The 16,409-nt window shown below is 38.6% G+C and overlaps 1 protein-coding gene across 12 annotated transcripts in view; it reads left to right on the top strand.

The window, feature by feature from the left end:
* PTPN13 (protein tyrosine phosphatase non-receptor type 13) overlaps nucleotides 1-8,946 on the top strand; it is a 220,211-nt gene extending 211,265 nt beyond the window's left edge. For 8 of the 12 annotated variants that reach the window (XM_058433087.1, XM_058433081.1, XM_058433083.1 and 5 more), the window contains 5 exons: nucleotides 1,345-1,682; nucleotides 3,560-3,775; nucleotides 4,839-4,901; nucleotides 7,232-7,352; nucleotides 8,235-8,365. In XM_058433087.1, coding sequence (XP_058289070.1) covers nucleotides 1,345-1,682; nucleotides 3,560-3,775; nucleotides 4,839-4,901; nucleotides 7,232-7,336 — 722 coding nt within the window. In that variant the 3' untranslated portion in view covers nucleotides 7,337-7,352; nucleotides 8,235-8,365. Of the gene's footprint in view, nucleotides 1-1,344; nucleotides 1,683-3,559; nucleotides 3,776-4,838; nucleotides 4,902-7,231; nucleotides 7,353-8,234 lie in introns of all 12 variants that reach the window. The other 4 variants (XM_058433090.1, XM_032145796.2, XM_032145708.2 and 1 more) reach the window with 1 other exon arrangement.
* Nucleotides 8,947-16,409: the final 7,463 nt, after the last annotated feature.

The following is a 16,409-nucleotide window of genomic DNA, read 5'->3' as shown; positions in this document are numbered from 1 at the left end:
AAAAATCACATGTAAAAAAATCACACTGTGATTTTTTTTAATTATGTATGAATCTATGTGCCAAAATACTGACCTCTAGCAAATTCTTATAATTACCAGCCACATGTATATATGTTAGCACTTTGGATTATAAAATATGACACACTGACCCTATCTTTACCAAGAAATCATAAATCTAAAGATAAATAATAAAATCAATAGTGACAAGTCACATGATAAGTAATAATGCCATTGTATTTTTCTAATCCAGATAGAAAATACAAATTCATTTTGGAAAGATTCCTGTGAGAAATGAATCTTAGACAACATTTAAAAAATGGATCAGATCACTGTTTGGCATAAAGTATATGGGAGTTATTTTAGACAGCAAAATGGCCAGTTGAATATCTCAAAATCAGAATAGGACAAGCCATAAATCCAAAACTAATAATGGATTTATTCCCACAAAACAAATGACCAGTATGGACTAAGAGATAGAAGTCAAGTGAGAAGGGCAATTGGTAGGGGATTTTGAAACCTATCATTAAAATGTTTTAGTTTGGTAATCACAGTAATTACCAGTTAAACGTATAGATATTTGAAATAGAAATAGAAATAACTTCTAAGGTATGTAATACATATAAATTTATTATCTTAGATAAATCTTAAGACAATATAACCTCAATGAATGATAGCTTTTACATACTTTTCACTGGAGCAGCCTGGTTTAAAAAATTACATTTTGACTATATGAAATTATAATAAAACAAAGATAAGGGCCTTTATGCCTGGATAATAAAATGAGCTGTTATTTTATTTATTGTGTTAATTTATTGTTTTGGCTGCTTATTAAAAGAATATAATTTTATTAGGTGAGTGAGAGTTAATTATGCCAATAACATTTGCAATATATACTTTAATAGTGTTATTGTAATACTAAATTGTGTTCTATGAAAAATTTTTTGGCATTGCCTTTCAGTGCTATTATTATTATTATCATCATCATTAAAATAATGATGGAGAAGTACCAGTTGTTTTTCTTTGTTTCCCTAGTTAATAGGCAATTCTAAATGCATTTATTAACTTACTAATTTTAACTTCAACTAAATCTATGTAAATAATACCAAATTTTATGTCAGAAACTCACTAAACTGACATCGTAGATACTTGTAACATGAGCAAAGAGAATAAATATAAAATAATTTGGCTGTGCTACAATTTGAAAATATACTTCTATTAAAATACGTTGGTGATTTCATCTGTGACTATGAGAATTTCTCATGATCTTTGACTCATGCAATTTGTAAGACTCTTGTTTAAAATGCATGGTATGGATGGCTCTGTTTTGTGGTGGAAAATTCACAGATGATGCTACAAGAGTGCCTCTTGGAGATGAAGGTGGCTATATCAATGCCAGCTTCATTAAGATACCAGTGGGGAAAGAAGAGTTCGTTTACATTGCCTGCCAAGGACCACTGCCTACAACTGTTGGAGACTTCTGGCAGATGATTTGGGAGCAAAAATCCACAGTGATAGCCATGATGACTCAAGAAGTAGAAGGAGAAAAAATCAAATGCCAGCGCTATTGGCCCAACATCCTAGGCAAAACAACAATGGTCAGCAACAGACTTCGACTGACTCTTGTGAGAATGCAGCAGCTGAAGGGCTTTGTGGTGAGGGCAATGACCCTTGAAGATATTCAGGTAAGTGAATTAAATCTTTCCATATTGCAAGGTGTATCTCCTAGTTGTAATCCAAGCCTGGACTCTTTCCGTGATTGCACCAATGTTATTTCTAGGTAAAAGACAGTGACTTCCTAGTTCCCATGCAATGGAACTAATGCTAGCTATTTTTTCTTTATGTAGTATAAGTTTAAATGTGACTGTCTTCATGAATTCTGCCAGTTTCCTCCAGTATCTGCTCTACTAAAATGAAAATGAAAATGCAGGACTTTTAATGTGATTATCATCCTTGGTGATAGCACAAAATGGCTCAGAAGTTGCATGTTGGAAACTTGTGTTTTTATGGTCAGACCTCTAAGTAGACCCATTAAAACTATTTTTAAAATCTGTAAGTAGAAAATATTCCTTCATAAAGGCAACTTAACATATTTAGGAATACATGGATAACTTTAGCATAAACAGTTGTTATTCAGATCATTCATACTGCAGTTACCTAACCACTGGATCAATATAGCTTGAATTAGATAAGTGGCAATACCTGAAGTAAAGCTGCTACTGTTTCCTCACTCTGTTCTCTGTGTTCTCCCTCAGCTTCCTACACCCCTGTGCACAGTATCCTAGCTAGGTGTGAGTAATGTTTCCCATAGAAATTCAGCTATCTTAAGGAAACAGTGATTTTACTTTTATAGAAACAAAGCATATCAGTTCAGTTCTATTGGTGTCATGTAAATGTAGCCTGAGAATTTCTCTCATAATTTTTGATTCATGATTTTTTATTGATTTATACTAGCTTACCTATTACCTAGGCTAGCATAGTTGTTCAATATTCTTCCAGTGATTTATCCACTTAACCCACACATTTTTATAGAACTCAACCCCTTTATAGAGATTTGGCAGTCAACAACACAGACAAAAAATATTTCTAACCTCATGGAGCTTACATTCTGAAGAGGAAATACCAGTATTGATTGCTGTGGAAAAAAATAGAGAACGACAGTTGGTTGGGGGAGAATGAGAAGTATGTCATAATTTTCAACAAGGAGTCAGGGAAGGTATGAGAAAATGGCATTTGAGGAAAAATGTGAATGAGTTGAGTGAGCCATGGAGGGAATATCTGAGGAGAAAACCATTCCAGTCAGAAAGAGCCAGTACAAAAGTCCTGAGACCAAACTGTGCACATCATATTTAAAGCCACAGAGAATCATTTGGCTTGACGAAAGTGGCCATGAGGAAAGAGGAGGAGGTGAGGTCTAAGAGGAAACAGGGCCAGATTAGGTAGTGTTGCAGTGACTCTGACTTTTATCTGAGGTGCATTTGGAATGGGGTCACCAAAAAAGGTTATCCATATCGAAATGTAATTTGTTTTTAGGGTTTCCAAAAAGTAGTTTTTATCGATATTTAAAATGTGGATCTACCAACCTTGTTGATAGAGGCCTTCCATGTTTTTCTTAATGGAGCCATTTAGTTTCTTCCACTTTTCCTTTGATCTGATCCTATAGACAAGCTAAAATTTGAAAGCACAATATAATATTAAGAATTAATTGTGGCTGGGCACAGTGGCTCACGCCTATAATCTCAACACTTTGGGAGGCCAAGGTGGGTGGATCAGTTGAGGTCAGGAGTTCGAGAGCAGCCTGATCAATATGGCGAAACCCCATCTCTACTAAAAATACAGAAATTAGCTGGGTGTGGCAACGTGCGCCTGTAATCCCAGCTACTCTGAGGTAGGAGAATCACTTGAACTTGGGAGGTGGAGGGTGCAGTGAGCTGAGATTGCACCACTGCACTCCAGCCTGGGCAACAGAACGAGACCCTATCTCAAGAAAGAAAAAAGAGAATTAACTGTATGTGAACAATATAACATGTCGTGATCCACTTATTCTGCTGTACAATTTCAGACCAGAGAGGTGCGCCGTATTTCTCATCTGAATTTCACTGCCTGGCCAGACCATGATACACCTTCTCAACCAGATGATCTGCTTACTTTTATCTCCTACATGAGACACATCCACAGATCAGGCCCAATCATTACGCACTGCAGTGCTGGCATTGGACGTTCAGGGACCCTGATTTGCATAGATGTGGTTCTGGGATTAATCAGTCAGGATCTTGATGTGAGTACAAGATATCAGCTGAGTAAGCATTTGTCCAGAAATAATGATGGAGTCTAATTTTTGATAATGTGTTGTGATCTTGGGATTTTGTAACTTATGAATTTATATGACTGCTTCATTTTCTTGTTATATTATTATAGAAAATTGTATTTTTGTAAACATTGGTATTCAAAACTACATAGGCCGTGATCAACAAAAAATAATACTTCAATTTTATACTTGTTTTACTGGGTGTTTTTTAACTGTGCTCAGAGGCCTTTTATGCAGTATTTCACTTTACCCTTTATAGTCTTTAGGCTTGTATAAGATAGTATTGTTATCACACTTTAAAGATAGAAATAATTGAAGCACAAAGAAAAGTATTTTTTTAAATGAAAAAGCTTGTATTTTTGTATTATCTATGGGTAAAAAGTGTTTATATTTTAATTATAAAATTAATGCTAAGTAGTTTCTAAACAATTACTCTACATAAAAAAATTATTACTGTAAGAGTATAATCTTACTTTTGAACTCAAATTAATATAAACCTTATTTAAAATTTTAGAATATCTTACCATAGATAATGTGTAATTAAAATCAGTCTCTTAAAAAGAATTTTAGTTAAAAGCACTTTACATACTAGCTGTAGTAATTTAAGTAGGATGAAACCAAATAGTCTTTTTCTCCCTCATTTCCAACTGTTCAATGTCAGCTGAAGTCAAAAGATCTTTTTTAGGTTGGAAATACCTTTATCGGAAGAGCAATGTGTAGGAAAAATAATTTACCTTTTTAAATTGTAATATTAGAAATTAGTCACATTTCAGGGGGAAGAGAATTTCTTTTCTTTGGAGGATTTTCAAATAGATTAACCTTCCCTAATTCTTAGAAAGATCGAAAATAAGAATACCAAGTGATGACAAAGTCCATTTGCCAAGTCATTTTGTCCAGGAGAGTTTCCCAAGACTACCAGAAGGGGAAGAAGAGTGGGATACAGAATTTTACATAAGCCTCCCCTCTGTGATCCTTTTGAGATTCAAATCCAGTTATCCTTTGAATCTAACACGTATGTGGTTTCCTCTGATAGTTTGACATCTCTGATTTGGTGCGCTGCATGAGACTACAAAGACATGGAATGGTTCAGACGGAGGTGAGTCATGGCTGGGCCACCTAATGAGAATTTTTGTAAAGATTCTAATATTTTTTAAAGTTCCTATTAAACCATTTTTCTTTTTTGAGAGTTCCCATGTTAGAGCATAAAACCAAACATTTACTGCAGTGGGGGGCATTTTTTTTAAACATGAGGACTAATTCAGAAAAAAATTAAAATTCTTCCAAGCTTTTTAAAATGTTGCGTTTTAATTTAAAAATGCAATATCTGCACTGAAGAGATTACAGAGAATGGGATAGCATGCTGGGGACAGAGTTTGAGAATGGTACAAAATACTATGTAATTAATGGCACTCCTTCCCTATTTCCAACCTGAAAAAGAGATAGAAGGTAACATTCTTGCTACAGAAATTCCCTGAGAGGTAATGGATTCATCAGCATTGACTGGAACACAGCAAGGCAGGCTGGAGTTGCTTAGCTTCAAGAAGACATTCTGTAAGGAGTGTGAATACGTGGGTCCATCTATGCTCTTTTGATGATTTTCGTTTCTCTTACCTGAAAGGAAACCATCACCCACTGACACAATGGCGTCCTTCACAGGGAGTGCCTTATTTAGAGTGTCTGTCTTCACTGAAGAGTTCCACAATCCTTTTTGTTTATAATGGAAGAGTGGGGGATGTAGAAGCCATTTTCAGATATCCATAAATTAGCATTTCTCTACCTCTTGAAAAATAGGGAAATTTGCTATCTTTAAAAATTAGCATTTGCCTACTTTCCTTTCATAAACCTTTTAAATTCAACTTGTCTTCTATTAAGCTGATTTATAATCACACTTTTTAGGTAAGGAAAACATTTTGATTGATTGTTAAAAGCAGCCCTTTATACCTAGGAAGTTCATTCATTCATTTGTTCATTCAACGGATATTTATTGAGTGCTTACTGTGTATTAGGAACTCTTCTAGGTGCCTGGAGCACATCAGTGAATAAAACAAAGATCCTTGCTAGAATAACAAAGATATTCTTGCAGGATACTGATAAGGATGGAAGGCCATAGACATATTAAACATGTAAATTGTATAGGATCCTTGAAAGTGATAAGTGCTTTAGAGAAAAGAAAAATGAAATAGGTAAAGGGAATCAGTCATGGCAGATTGGGGGTACGATTTTGAACAGGGTGGCACCATTGACAAAGTAACACTTAAGCAAAGATTTGAAGGCAAAGGAGAGGGTCATGTAGATCTCTGGGGACAAGAGCTTTTCAGGCAGAGGGACCACCTGTGTGGAAGTCCAAGGGTCTTGTGTGTTCAGGTATGGTCACAGCCAATGTGGCGGGCAGGGCACGAGAGAAGGAAGAGTGAAGGAGGAGGTGAGGTTAGAGGGGAGGTGACAGGACTTTGGCTTTTCTCTGAGTGAAGTAGGAGCCTGGAGTGGCAGTGATCTGACTCACATTTTAAAGGACTACTAACCTGCTGTATTAAAATCACACCAAGTCTGGGGAGGAAGGTGCAGTATTATAAGCAAGGAGATCAATTAGGTGGCAAGCAGGGGTGGCTACAGCTGGAGTGGTTAAGTGTGGACAGAGCGAAAGAAAGGACGTGATGCCGGGCACGGTGGCTCACGCCTGTAATCCCAGCACTTTGGGAGGCCGAGGCGGGCGGATCACAAGGTCAGGAGATCGAGACCATCCTGGCTAACGCGGTGAAACCTCGTCTCTACTAAAAATACAAAAAATTAGCTGGGCGTGGTGGCGGGCGCCTGTAGTCCCAGCTACTTGGGAGGCTGAGGCAGAAGAATGGCGTGAACCCGGGAGGCGGAGCTTGCAGTGAGCAGAGATCGCGCCACTGCACTCCAGCCTGGGCGACAGAGCGAGACTCCGTCTTAAAAAAAAAAAAAAAAAAAAAGAAAGAAAGAAAGAGGACGTGATGTGAAGTAGATTTGCTAATGGGTTGTATGTGGTGTCAGAGAAAGAGTCAAGGATGAATGTGTGGAAAAGTTAAAATACAGATAAGCAAAAAAGAAACTTAAAAGGCCACTTGTATTCCTACTCTCAGAGCTGTTAATGTTTTTAGGAGATGTTCTTATATTCTTTGTCCTAAACACATGTGCACACTCCTTCATGCTCACATATACATACGTGCAGCTATTTTAAATGAGATTCAACTGTGGTTGTTTTATTACTTTTCGTTTAATATGAGTTTTTTATTTGCAGACTCAATTCCTTGCCAAAAAAAGTCAGATCTCTGCACCATCAACTTAATAGAAAATAATTTAACCAAAGGAGTTCATTTTCAAAGAACTTTGATTTTCATGCTTTTGTTCCAAAATATTTAAAGACTTATTTTTTGTTTGTTTGTTTGTTTGTTTTTTGAGATGGAGTCTCGCTCTGTCGCCCAGACTGGAGCACAGTCCGTGATCTCAGCTCACTGCAACCTCTGCCTCCCGGGTTCAAGTGATTCTCCTGCCTTACCTTCCTGAGTAGCTGGGATTACAGGTGCCTGCCACCACACTTCAGTAGAGATGGGATTTCACCATGTTGGCCAGGCTGGTCTTGAACTCCTGGCCTCAAGTGATCCACCTGCCTCGGCCTCCCAAAGTGATGAGATTACAGACATGAACCACCATGCCTGGCAAGACAATTATTTTGAATAGCTTCTTAGCTATTAATTTTTTGACATTTCAAAACATCAAAATGAGCTCAACAAATCCAGAAGAAATTATGTAGGAAGGTTATTTTTCCACTAAGTATAATCAAAGCACAAAAAATATTGTAGTGGCCCACCAATCAAAGACAACTTCAGTTAGCACTCTAGGGTAGTTCCACTCCCCATCCCTCAGGCTTTTTCTTTCCTTGTTTTACCAATCTGGTTTCTATTTTTTTATAATTTTTATAATACCACACAATTCTATACCCTGCTTCTTTTTTTTTTTTTTTTTTTGGGACTGAGTCTCACTCTGTCACCAGGCTGGAGTGCAGTGGCACAATCTCGTTTCACTGCAACCTCTGCCTCCTGTGTCAAGCGATTCTCCTGCCTCAGCCTCCTAAGTACCTGGGACTACAGGTGCGTGCCACCATGCCCACCTAATTTTTGTATTTTTAGTAGAGACAGAGTTTCACCATGTTGGCCAGGATGATCTCAATCTCTTGATCTCGTGATCCGCCCACCTCAGCCTCCCCAAGTGCTGGGATTACAGGCATGAGCCACCACGCCCGGCCTACACCCTGTTTCTTACATTCAACAATCTAACAAAATTTTTCCATATTTTCAAAACTCATCAAACATCACTTCCAATAGTGGTATAGCTATATATATATATAATATTTACATTACACATCTAAAGTGTTCTCTTTTTTTTTTTTTTTTTTTGGCCATAGGATCAATATATTTTCTGCTATCAAGTCATCCTTTATGTTCTGACACATCTTCAAGCAGAAGAAGAGCAAAAACAGCAGCCTCAGCTTCTGAAGTGACATGAAAAGAGCCTCTGGATGCATTTCCATTTCTCTCCTTAACCTCCAGCAGACTCCTGTTCTCTATCCAAAATAAAGATCACAGAGCAGCAAGTTCATACAACATGCATGTTCTCCTCTATCTTAGAGGGGTATTCTTCTTGAAAATAAATAATATTGAAATGCTGTATTTTTACAGCTACTTTAACCTATGATAATTATTTACAAAATTTTAACACTAACCAAACAACGCAGATCTTAGGGATGATTAAAGGCAGCATTTGATGATAGCAGACATTGTTACAAGGACATGCTGAGTCTATTTTTAATGCACCAATCTTGTTATAGCAAAAATGTTTTCCAATATTTTAATAAAGTAGTTATTTTATAGGGGATACTTGAAACCAGTATTTAAGCTTTAAACAACAGTAATATTGGCATAGAAAAAAGTAGCAAATGTTTACTGTATCAATTTCTAATGTTTACTATATAGAATTTCCTGTAATATATTTATATACTTTTTCATGAAAATGGAATTACCAGTTATCTGTTTGTTACTGCATCATCTGTTTGTAATGCATTATCTCACTTTGTAAATAAAAACACACCTTAAAACATGAACAAGCCAAAACTGTGTGCAGACAAATTAGACATTTTCAGTGTGTTATTTTTCAACAACACCTAGGCCCCTGGGAAGACAAGGACCTCTAGACACCACTTCCCATCTCCCTAGTTGGCCCCAGTCATGACAGCCATGGAGAGTAGAGGTGTTGTCAGAGATCCTGATAGATCTTCACTAAGTACTGATGTGGGGGTCATGTACTGGCTTAACAGTAGCTCAGAAATTCAGAGTCTTTCTTCCTTCTACCTCTGTGAATGGTGCCCACTTACTGAGCCCAATTTATATATAAATCAGAATATTTTCAAGTCCTAGCCACAGTACTCAGCTGACCAAGGGCTAATCAAAGAAAACATATCAAACTACCTGGGGGGTTATATTTGGTTCTGCAAACAGGAAGGAAAAGAGATTGACTTCAAAGCTGCTTTAACTTAATGGTTCTCTGTTCTCGGTACTAAATTCATTTCACTAAATTCTAGTTCTAACAGTATTTCTCCATTCAGCCATGACACTGTAACTGGATGGACGTTCTTGACCGTGAGTTGTCCAGGTTCTTGGCATGTTGAACAAAGAATTGAACAAAATGCTCAGACAAAGCAGTGGAAGATGAAAGCATTGATTTTTTGAAGTGAAAGCACACTCCACAGAGTGGAAGTGGGCTTCAGCACATGGCTCAAGAGCCCTGATTATAATGTTCCTGGGTTTTTATTGAATTACAAAAGCATGATAACACCCCTAAGTACCCTTTAGAGGCCTCTGATAGGTTACACCCTACACAAATGAAGAATTCAGCCCAGGACCAATTGGAGGCAGGATTCTGCCCAGAACCAATCAGAGGCATCCTGCCTGTGATGTATAAGCAAATTAAAGTTTCAGAATGGACCAACTACAGACATACCCCCATTTGTGACATAGGGGAGGGGAGGTTCAGAGAGGCATGGGCATTTGGCCCCTCATTACTTGGTCCTGGAAAGGTGGGGTTTTCCTCTTAGTCCAATTACAAGAAGGCCTTGGGCTTCCTGTCTCTAGACTCTGTTCTGCCTCAACACCATTCTAAGACCCAGGAAATTGCTTGGTTCATCCTCATAAGACTGCACCAGTTCTGAACTAGTCGACTTGAATTTCCAAACTTAAGTGCAGCAATTTGCTGGGACCTATTCCTGAGAATCTGCGGCTATTTGAAGGCAGAAGACAGTATCAATAAACATATAAAGCTCCACAGTAACTATCTAAAGCCCCAGCAGATAACAGCTTGGGTCCTACCTCAGAATTGGCTCTGAATACGGCAAGAGAAGCTTTACCACCACCATTCCCACTTCAATCAGAAGAGTTTTATAGATTGGGTTGTAGCCGGAAATTTCATTTGAAAAAAAAAGTTTCTATTGCTTTAAATGACATTTGGAAATCTCTGTTCTGAATGAGTTGGAATCATGAGGCCTTGTTTTCCTGCACTGGCATGTGAAACTAGGCCAGCAGAGCGCTGGGGGCCAGTACAGCTGGAGGTGATTAGCTCACGTCTGAAGTCAACATAGACGGGAGAGGGTGGAGCTGGAAGTTGCTTTTTCTGGAACGAATGTCACTAGAAAGGGAATGGGGGGAAGAAAATGCAGATTTAGCTTTATAACCTATGAATGGAAACTTCATTATGGTAAATATGTTACTGCCCTCAGCTGGGATCTGGCTCCACCAGCGTGGAATGGTATGAGCCACTTACAAGGGCCACTCTGGTTAGAAAGCAGGTGAGGCCACGGAGCTGGGGTGGCACATGGAAACACTCACATCAAATTAATGAATAAGTACAATTCAGCCTTAACACAGCTTGTATTAGCTAAGTGCTAGAAAATATAAACTGAAGATATGGAATGGCTTAAACGTAATAGTTTATTTCTAGTTTATCTAACAGTTCTGGAAAAGTGAACAGCTTGGCAAGCAGATCTACTTGGCTCAGTTTTTAGCCCGGGCTGATGAAAGTTCTGTCATCAACACATAACTTCCAAGGTTGAGAATCGCCTCCATTCCCCACGAAGGATTGCCTACGGAGAGGTTTTACGAGCCAGGCTTACATGCAAAACGCATTGCTGCCACTCATTCCATCAGCAAGAACTGGCCAAATAATTGTCAGTGACAACTCTATGCTATAGAAGGGGAAGCACATATTGTAGTAGAACATATTTACAAAACTGAACTCGTTATGTATTCTAAAAGATTATCTTAGTATAGTCCTGAGCATTGCAGAATTAGAAACAATTTTATCCCAAAATCAAAACTTCAGTACCTGTCATTAGTAGAGATAATTCTTAATTATTATGGCAAAGAGGAAATAAATGGCTGTTGAGGAAAGATTCTTTTACATCAGTGGTCCCAGATAGCCTGCCAGATTTTTTGGTTTAAAAAGGACTAGTTATCTATATGTAATGTGATAATCCAATAAATTTTAAAAACAGCTTAATACAGCTATCTTCCAGATATAGACACCTTGATAATGATAGGCTTTCCATTTTACATAATTCAGAAATATTCATAATTCAGAAATATTGTAATGGTAGAGATAAATGTAATAAATTATAGGCTGACCTGCATAATATTTTAAAGCCAATCGAAACTTTACTGTATCAATTTGGGATTATATTTGACTGCAAGTAACCAAAAGCAACCCAACAGGCTTGCAAGTTGTACATCAGTAAGTATGTGAGACATGTCTCAATTTAGAAGTTTATTTTGCCAAGGTGAAGGACATGCCTGGAAGAAATGACACGGAATCACAGAAACAGTCTGTGGTCTGTGCCTTTCTGCAAAGATGAATTTGAGGGTTTCAATATTTAAAGGAGAAAAGTGAGCTGCAGGGGAGAGAAGAGGGGTATGGTCACATTACTGAACCCACATGTTGCAAGAGAAAAGGAGCAGGTAGGGAAATTGTTAGGTATTTATCTTGCACTCAGCACATACATAAGGTGAACGTAGAGTAACTACCTGTGGAGATATTTAACCTTTTATCTGTAGCTATCTGCTTAGGAACAAAAGGAAATGCAGTTTCTTGCATGACTCAGCTTTCAGCTTCATTTTTTTTCCTTTTGGCGGAGTGAATTGGGGTCCCAAGTTTTTATTTTCCTTTCACAAATTCTAAAGGGCTTAGAGTTTATGTTCTTTCCTTAAGAAACCAAGCTCAGAAGAAGGCAGTTGCTCAGAAGTAAGCAGTTAATTCTATAGCTCAAGAATGTCAACAGCACTGTAACTATCCTTGGCCTTTCCTTGGCCTGGAAGTGGCTGCCACAGCTTCAGCTATATCCACATTCCAGAAAAGAAACAGGAATTGGCAAGGAAAATGGGTCAAACAGTACTAGGGCAAGAAAGCAAAATTTCCCAGAAGTCAAGTGCAGATGTTTCCTTCTGTCTTAGCAAAATCTGTCAGATACCCATCTCTAGCTTCAAGAAAGTTATTTTTAGCTAGATATGTTGCTGTCTAGCTATGAACAATATCTTGGTTCTGTTCATAAGGACAAAGACAGCAATTGATACTGGGTGCAAGTAGTGTGTGCCTTTCCGATTCTGCTTCAGTTTCCACCATTCCTTATAAGGTAGCGAACACTATGCCAATTTTTCAAGATCTTCTTACAAATTTAGAAGATTCTGAATTTGTAAAGAGGAGATTCACTGATAGGAAGCATTTAAAAGTAGTCTTCAATTTTTACAGGTTTAGAGACATAGTTTTATTCACTCAACCAAACTATAACCATATTCCAAAGGTTGTGCTAAGCAAAACCTCAGGACACTGATAAACCATGTTGCTGATCTATTAGCTTACAAGGAAGCTATAGGTGGGTCTAACAGAATGAGGAAGGCTGGACATTCAGAAGGGGCTCCTCCTGCTGGGGAAAGTACATGCCAAGGCCAATGGGAAGGTTGCCTAGAGACCAACACATCATTCATTAACTGGGTTAGGCTGAATGATCCTCTACACAAAGGGTATTTCTGCTTACACAAGAAAAAAAGGGATGTAACAAGTATTAATCACTTATGCATTGGACCAGGTGTTTTCACCTTACCTGCTTTTCAGGGTGTTCAGGATTGAATGTGTTATCAACCTTTTTTAGAGAGGGAACTAAACCCCAGAGGGATTGTCACTTGCCCAAAGTTGCCCAGATAACCAAGGTAAAAGTTCAATTTCAGCTCTGACTGACTTCAACCGATAGCTCCAGAGGTCTCCTAGCTATTAAGGTGGAATGCAGGCTGGGCACGGTGGCTCACGCCTGTAACCCCAACAATTTGGGAGGCCAAGGCAGGTGGATCACCTGAGGTCAGGAGTGCAAGACCAGCCTGTCCAACATGGGTGAAACCCCATCTCTACTAAAAAAAAAAAAGTGGAATGCAGGTAGCCCTGACACAGCCTGTGTTCTCTCCACTGCACTCTGCTGCCACGACCATCCAGCTGCCTCTTTCCTCTTAGACATGGACTCATTCTGCTTGACATGATTTCTCTGGCCCCACTTCTGGGTTTCACATAGGTCCCAGCTTTTACTAACTCATGATTATTTACATCAATTAGAATGCAAATTACTCAAATAGGACTTTTTTCCAGTTATGTTTTTTGTTCTAAAGATGTGGCCTTCTGAACATCTTCACTATTTCAAGTTCTTGTCAGCAACATGTTTACAAACCATCTGTGGAGATGGCCATCTTCTGATGTGTTGTTTCTATCTTAAAGGATGGCCTTTGGTATCCCTCATCCTTTTGGTGTCCCTCATCCTTGGAACGTCCTAACTGTTGTAAATACTGACCATATTGTTAATGCTTTCAGAACAGCATTGAATTTTACCATTTTGTTTTAGGTGTCTATGTGGAGAAACAATTTAGAAATTCATTTTTTGTGGATTATTTAAAACTCATGGAGGCCGGGTACGGTGGCTCACGCCTGTAATCCCAGCACTTTGGGAGGCCAAGGCAGGCGGATCACTTGAGGTCAGGAGTTCAAGACCAGCCTGGCCAATATGGTGAAACCCCATCTCTACTAAAAATACAAAAATTAGCCAGGCGTGGTGGCACGTGCCTGTAGTTCCAGCTACTGGGAAGGCTGAAGCAGAAGAAGAACTGCTTGAACCTGGGAGGTGGAGGTTGCAGTGAGCTGAGATTGCGCCACTGCACTCCAGCCTGGATGACAGAGCAAGACTCCATCTCAAAAAAAAAAAAAAAAAAAACCCTCATGGTAATACTCATTTTAGAGCTGGAAATCTCTGTTACTTGCAACTCTCCTAACTGTGTTCATTGCAGTGATCTATTCCCCTACTAGACTATAAACTTTGCGAGGGCAGGAGCCCTTTCTGCCTCATTACTGTTGTATATGTCCCATGTGCCTGAACATAGCACAGACTAGCTTCTCATTATGTAAACATTTATCATATGGATAAAGGGGACTCTCCGAATAGTAAACCAACAGTTGAGAATTAACAAGTCACAAATCTGCATAGTTCTTTTCCATATAAAAAATGCCGTGGCTCTAAGACCTAATGGGGCTCCTTCTGTACTACCACAAAGGCTTTCTGAATTGGTGGGAAAATACAATAATCATTGTCATTGCATTAACCCACAAGTTATTGGGAATACTTACAAAATAAAATTATAAACATTAACTCTCAAAACACTTTCTCACACATTTCAAAACTTACAAATAAGAATAGACACAAAATGGAACCAGAGTCCCAACAAAAACACATTATATAGGAAGTTATGTGATAAGGGTAGCATTTCAAATCAGTAGATAAAAGAATAATGATTCAATATATGATGTTTGGATAATTAACTATAAAAAATTAGATTATTATGCCATACAGAAAAATAAATTCAAAATGGAATAAGTATGTATGTATTTGCTCCATCACAGTATTAGAAAAACACATGGGAAAATATTTTAATAATTTCTAGTAGAGGACAGATTTTACCTACTGCCAGGCACCATTTATTGCATGGGAAGACAAGAAGTACACACAGCAGCTAGTAAATATGTTGCATAAGCCCCCAGAAAGAACTCCCTGAAAAGGGGCCAAATACATTCTCAAAAAAAGATTCTATCACAATTGACAATCCACACAAATATATAAATATGCTAATATTTGGTAGAGACCAGAGCCAAAAAAAAAACATTCTTAATAAGATCAATAAGCTGAATATATTAAAAAAATAAAACTCTGTATTGCAAAAGACATAGAATAACAAAAGATAAAAGAGTGGGTAAAATGTTGACAAGACATAGGACACATTGTCACTTACCATTATGGTTCAAAATCTATACATCGAAAAGGAAAAGATACAATAGAAAAGCAGGCAAAGGACATAAGTCAGCAAGTGATTGTGAAAAATGCTCTAGTTCACTTAGTTTTTAAATGAAATTTTTTTTTTTTTTTTGAGACGGAGTTTCGCTCTGTCGCCCAGGCTAGAGTGCAGTGGTGTGATCTCGGCTCACTGCAACCTCCACCTCCTGGGTTCACGCCATTCTCCTGCCTCAGCCTCCCGAGTAGCTGGGACTACAGGCGCCCACCACCACGCCCGGCTAATTTCTTGTATTTTTAGTAGAGACGGGGTTTCATCGTTGTTAGCCAGGATGGTCTCGATCTCCTGACCTTATGATCTGCCCCCCTCGGCCTCCCAAAGTGCTGGGATTACAGGCGTGAGCCACCGCGCCCAGCCTAAATGAAATTTTAAACGAGATGTTTTAACCAATTAAAATTGATCATTCATTTGACTGGTGAGACTGTGGGAAACCAGGCCCTCTCGGGCACTGCTGTACGACATTGCCAGATAGCAATCTGTCATACATTTCGGTGAGCAATTGGCTTGGAAATTCAAGTCACAGGAAGTGAGCCTACAGAAATACTTGAACCTAAAGGCAAAAGTGTTTGTAGCAGCACTGTAATACTGTTAAGCTGAAAGCTATATAAGTGTCCATGAATAAGGAGTGGTTAAATAAATTACAGTCCTTTCATGCAATAGAATACTTCCACATCACTACTATTCTGAAGAATGAGGTAGGTCAACACAGACTGACACTCAAAGATATTCCATAATGTGTCATCAAGTGACTTACAAAACAATATATGGAATGATCTCAAGGTTCTTAAAATGATACAGTTTACATACCCAGCTTAGAAGGATACACATGTGTCTTTCTTTTTTTTTTTTTTTTTTTTTGAGTCAGAATCTTACTCTGTCACCCAGGCTGGAGCGCAGTGGCGTGATCTCAGCTCACTGCAACCTCCGCCTCCTGGGTTCAAGTGATTCTTCTGCCACAGCCTCCCAAGTAGCTGGGATTACAGGTGCATGCCACCATGCCTGGCTAATTTTTGTATTTTTAGTAGAGATGGGGTTTCACCATGTTGGCCAGACTGGTCTTGAACTCCTGACCTCAGGTGACCCGCCCACCTCAGCCTCCCAAAGTGCTGGAATTACAGGCATGAGCCACTGTGCCCAACCATATGTGTCCATCTTTAGAG

This window comes from Hylobates moloch, unplaced genomic scaffold, assembly GCF_009828535.3.
Source record: "Hylobates moloch isolate HMO894 unplaced genomic scaffold, HMol_V3 SCAFFOLD_2, whole genome shotgun sequence".
NCBI classification, from domain to species: domain Eukaryota; kingdom Metazoa; phylum Chordata; class Mammalia; order Primates; family Hylobatidae; genus Hylobates; species Hylobates moloch.
Note: the sequence above shows the minus strand (reverse complement) of the source record. Positions and strands in the feature narration are given on the sequence as shown.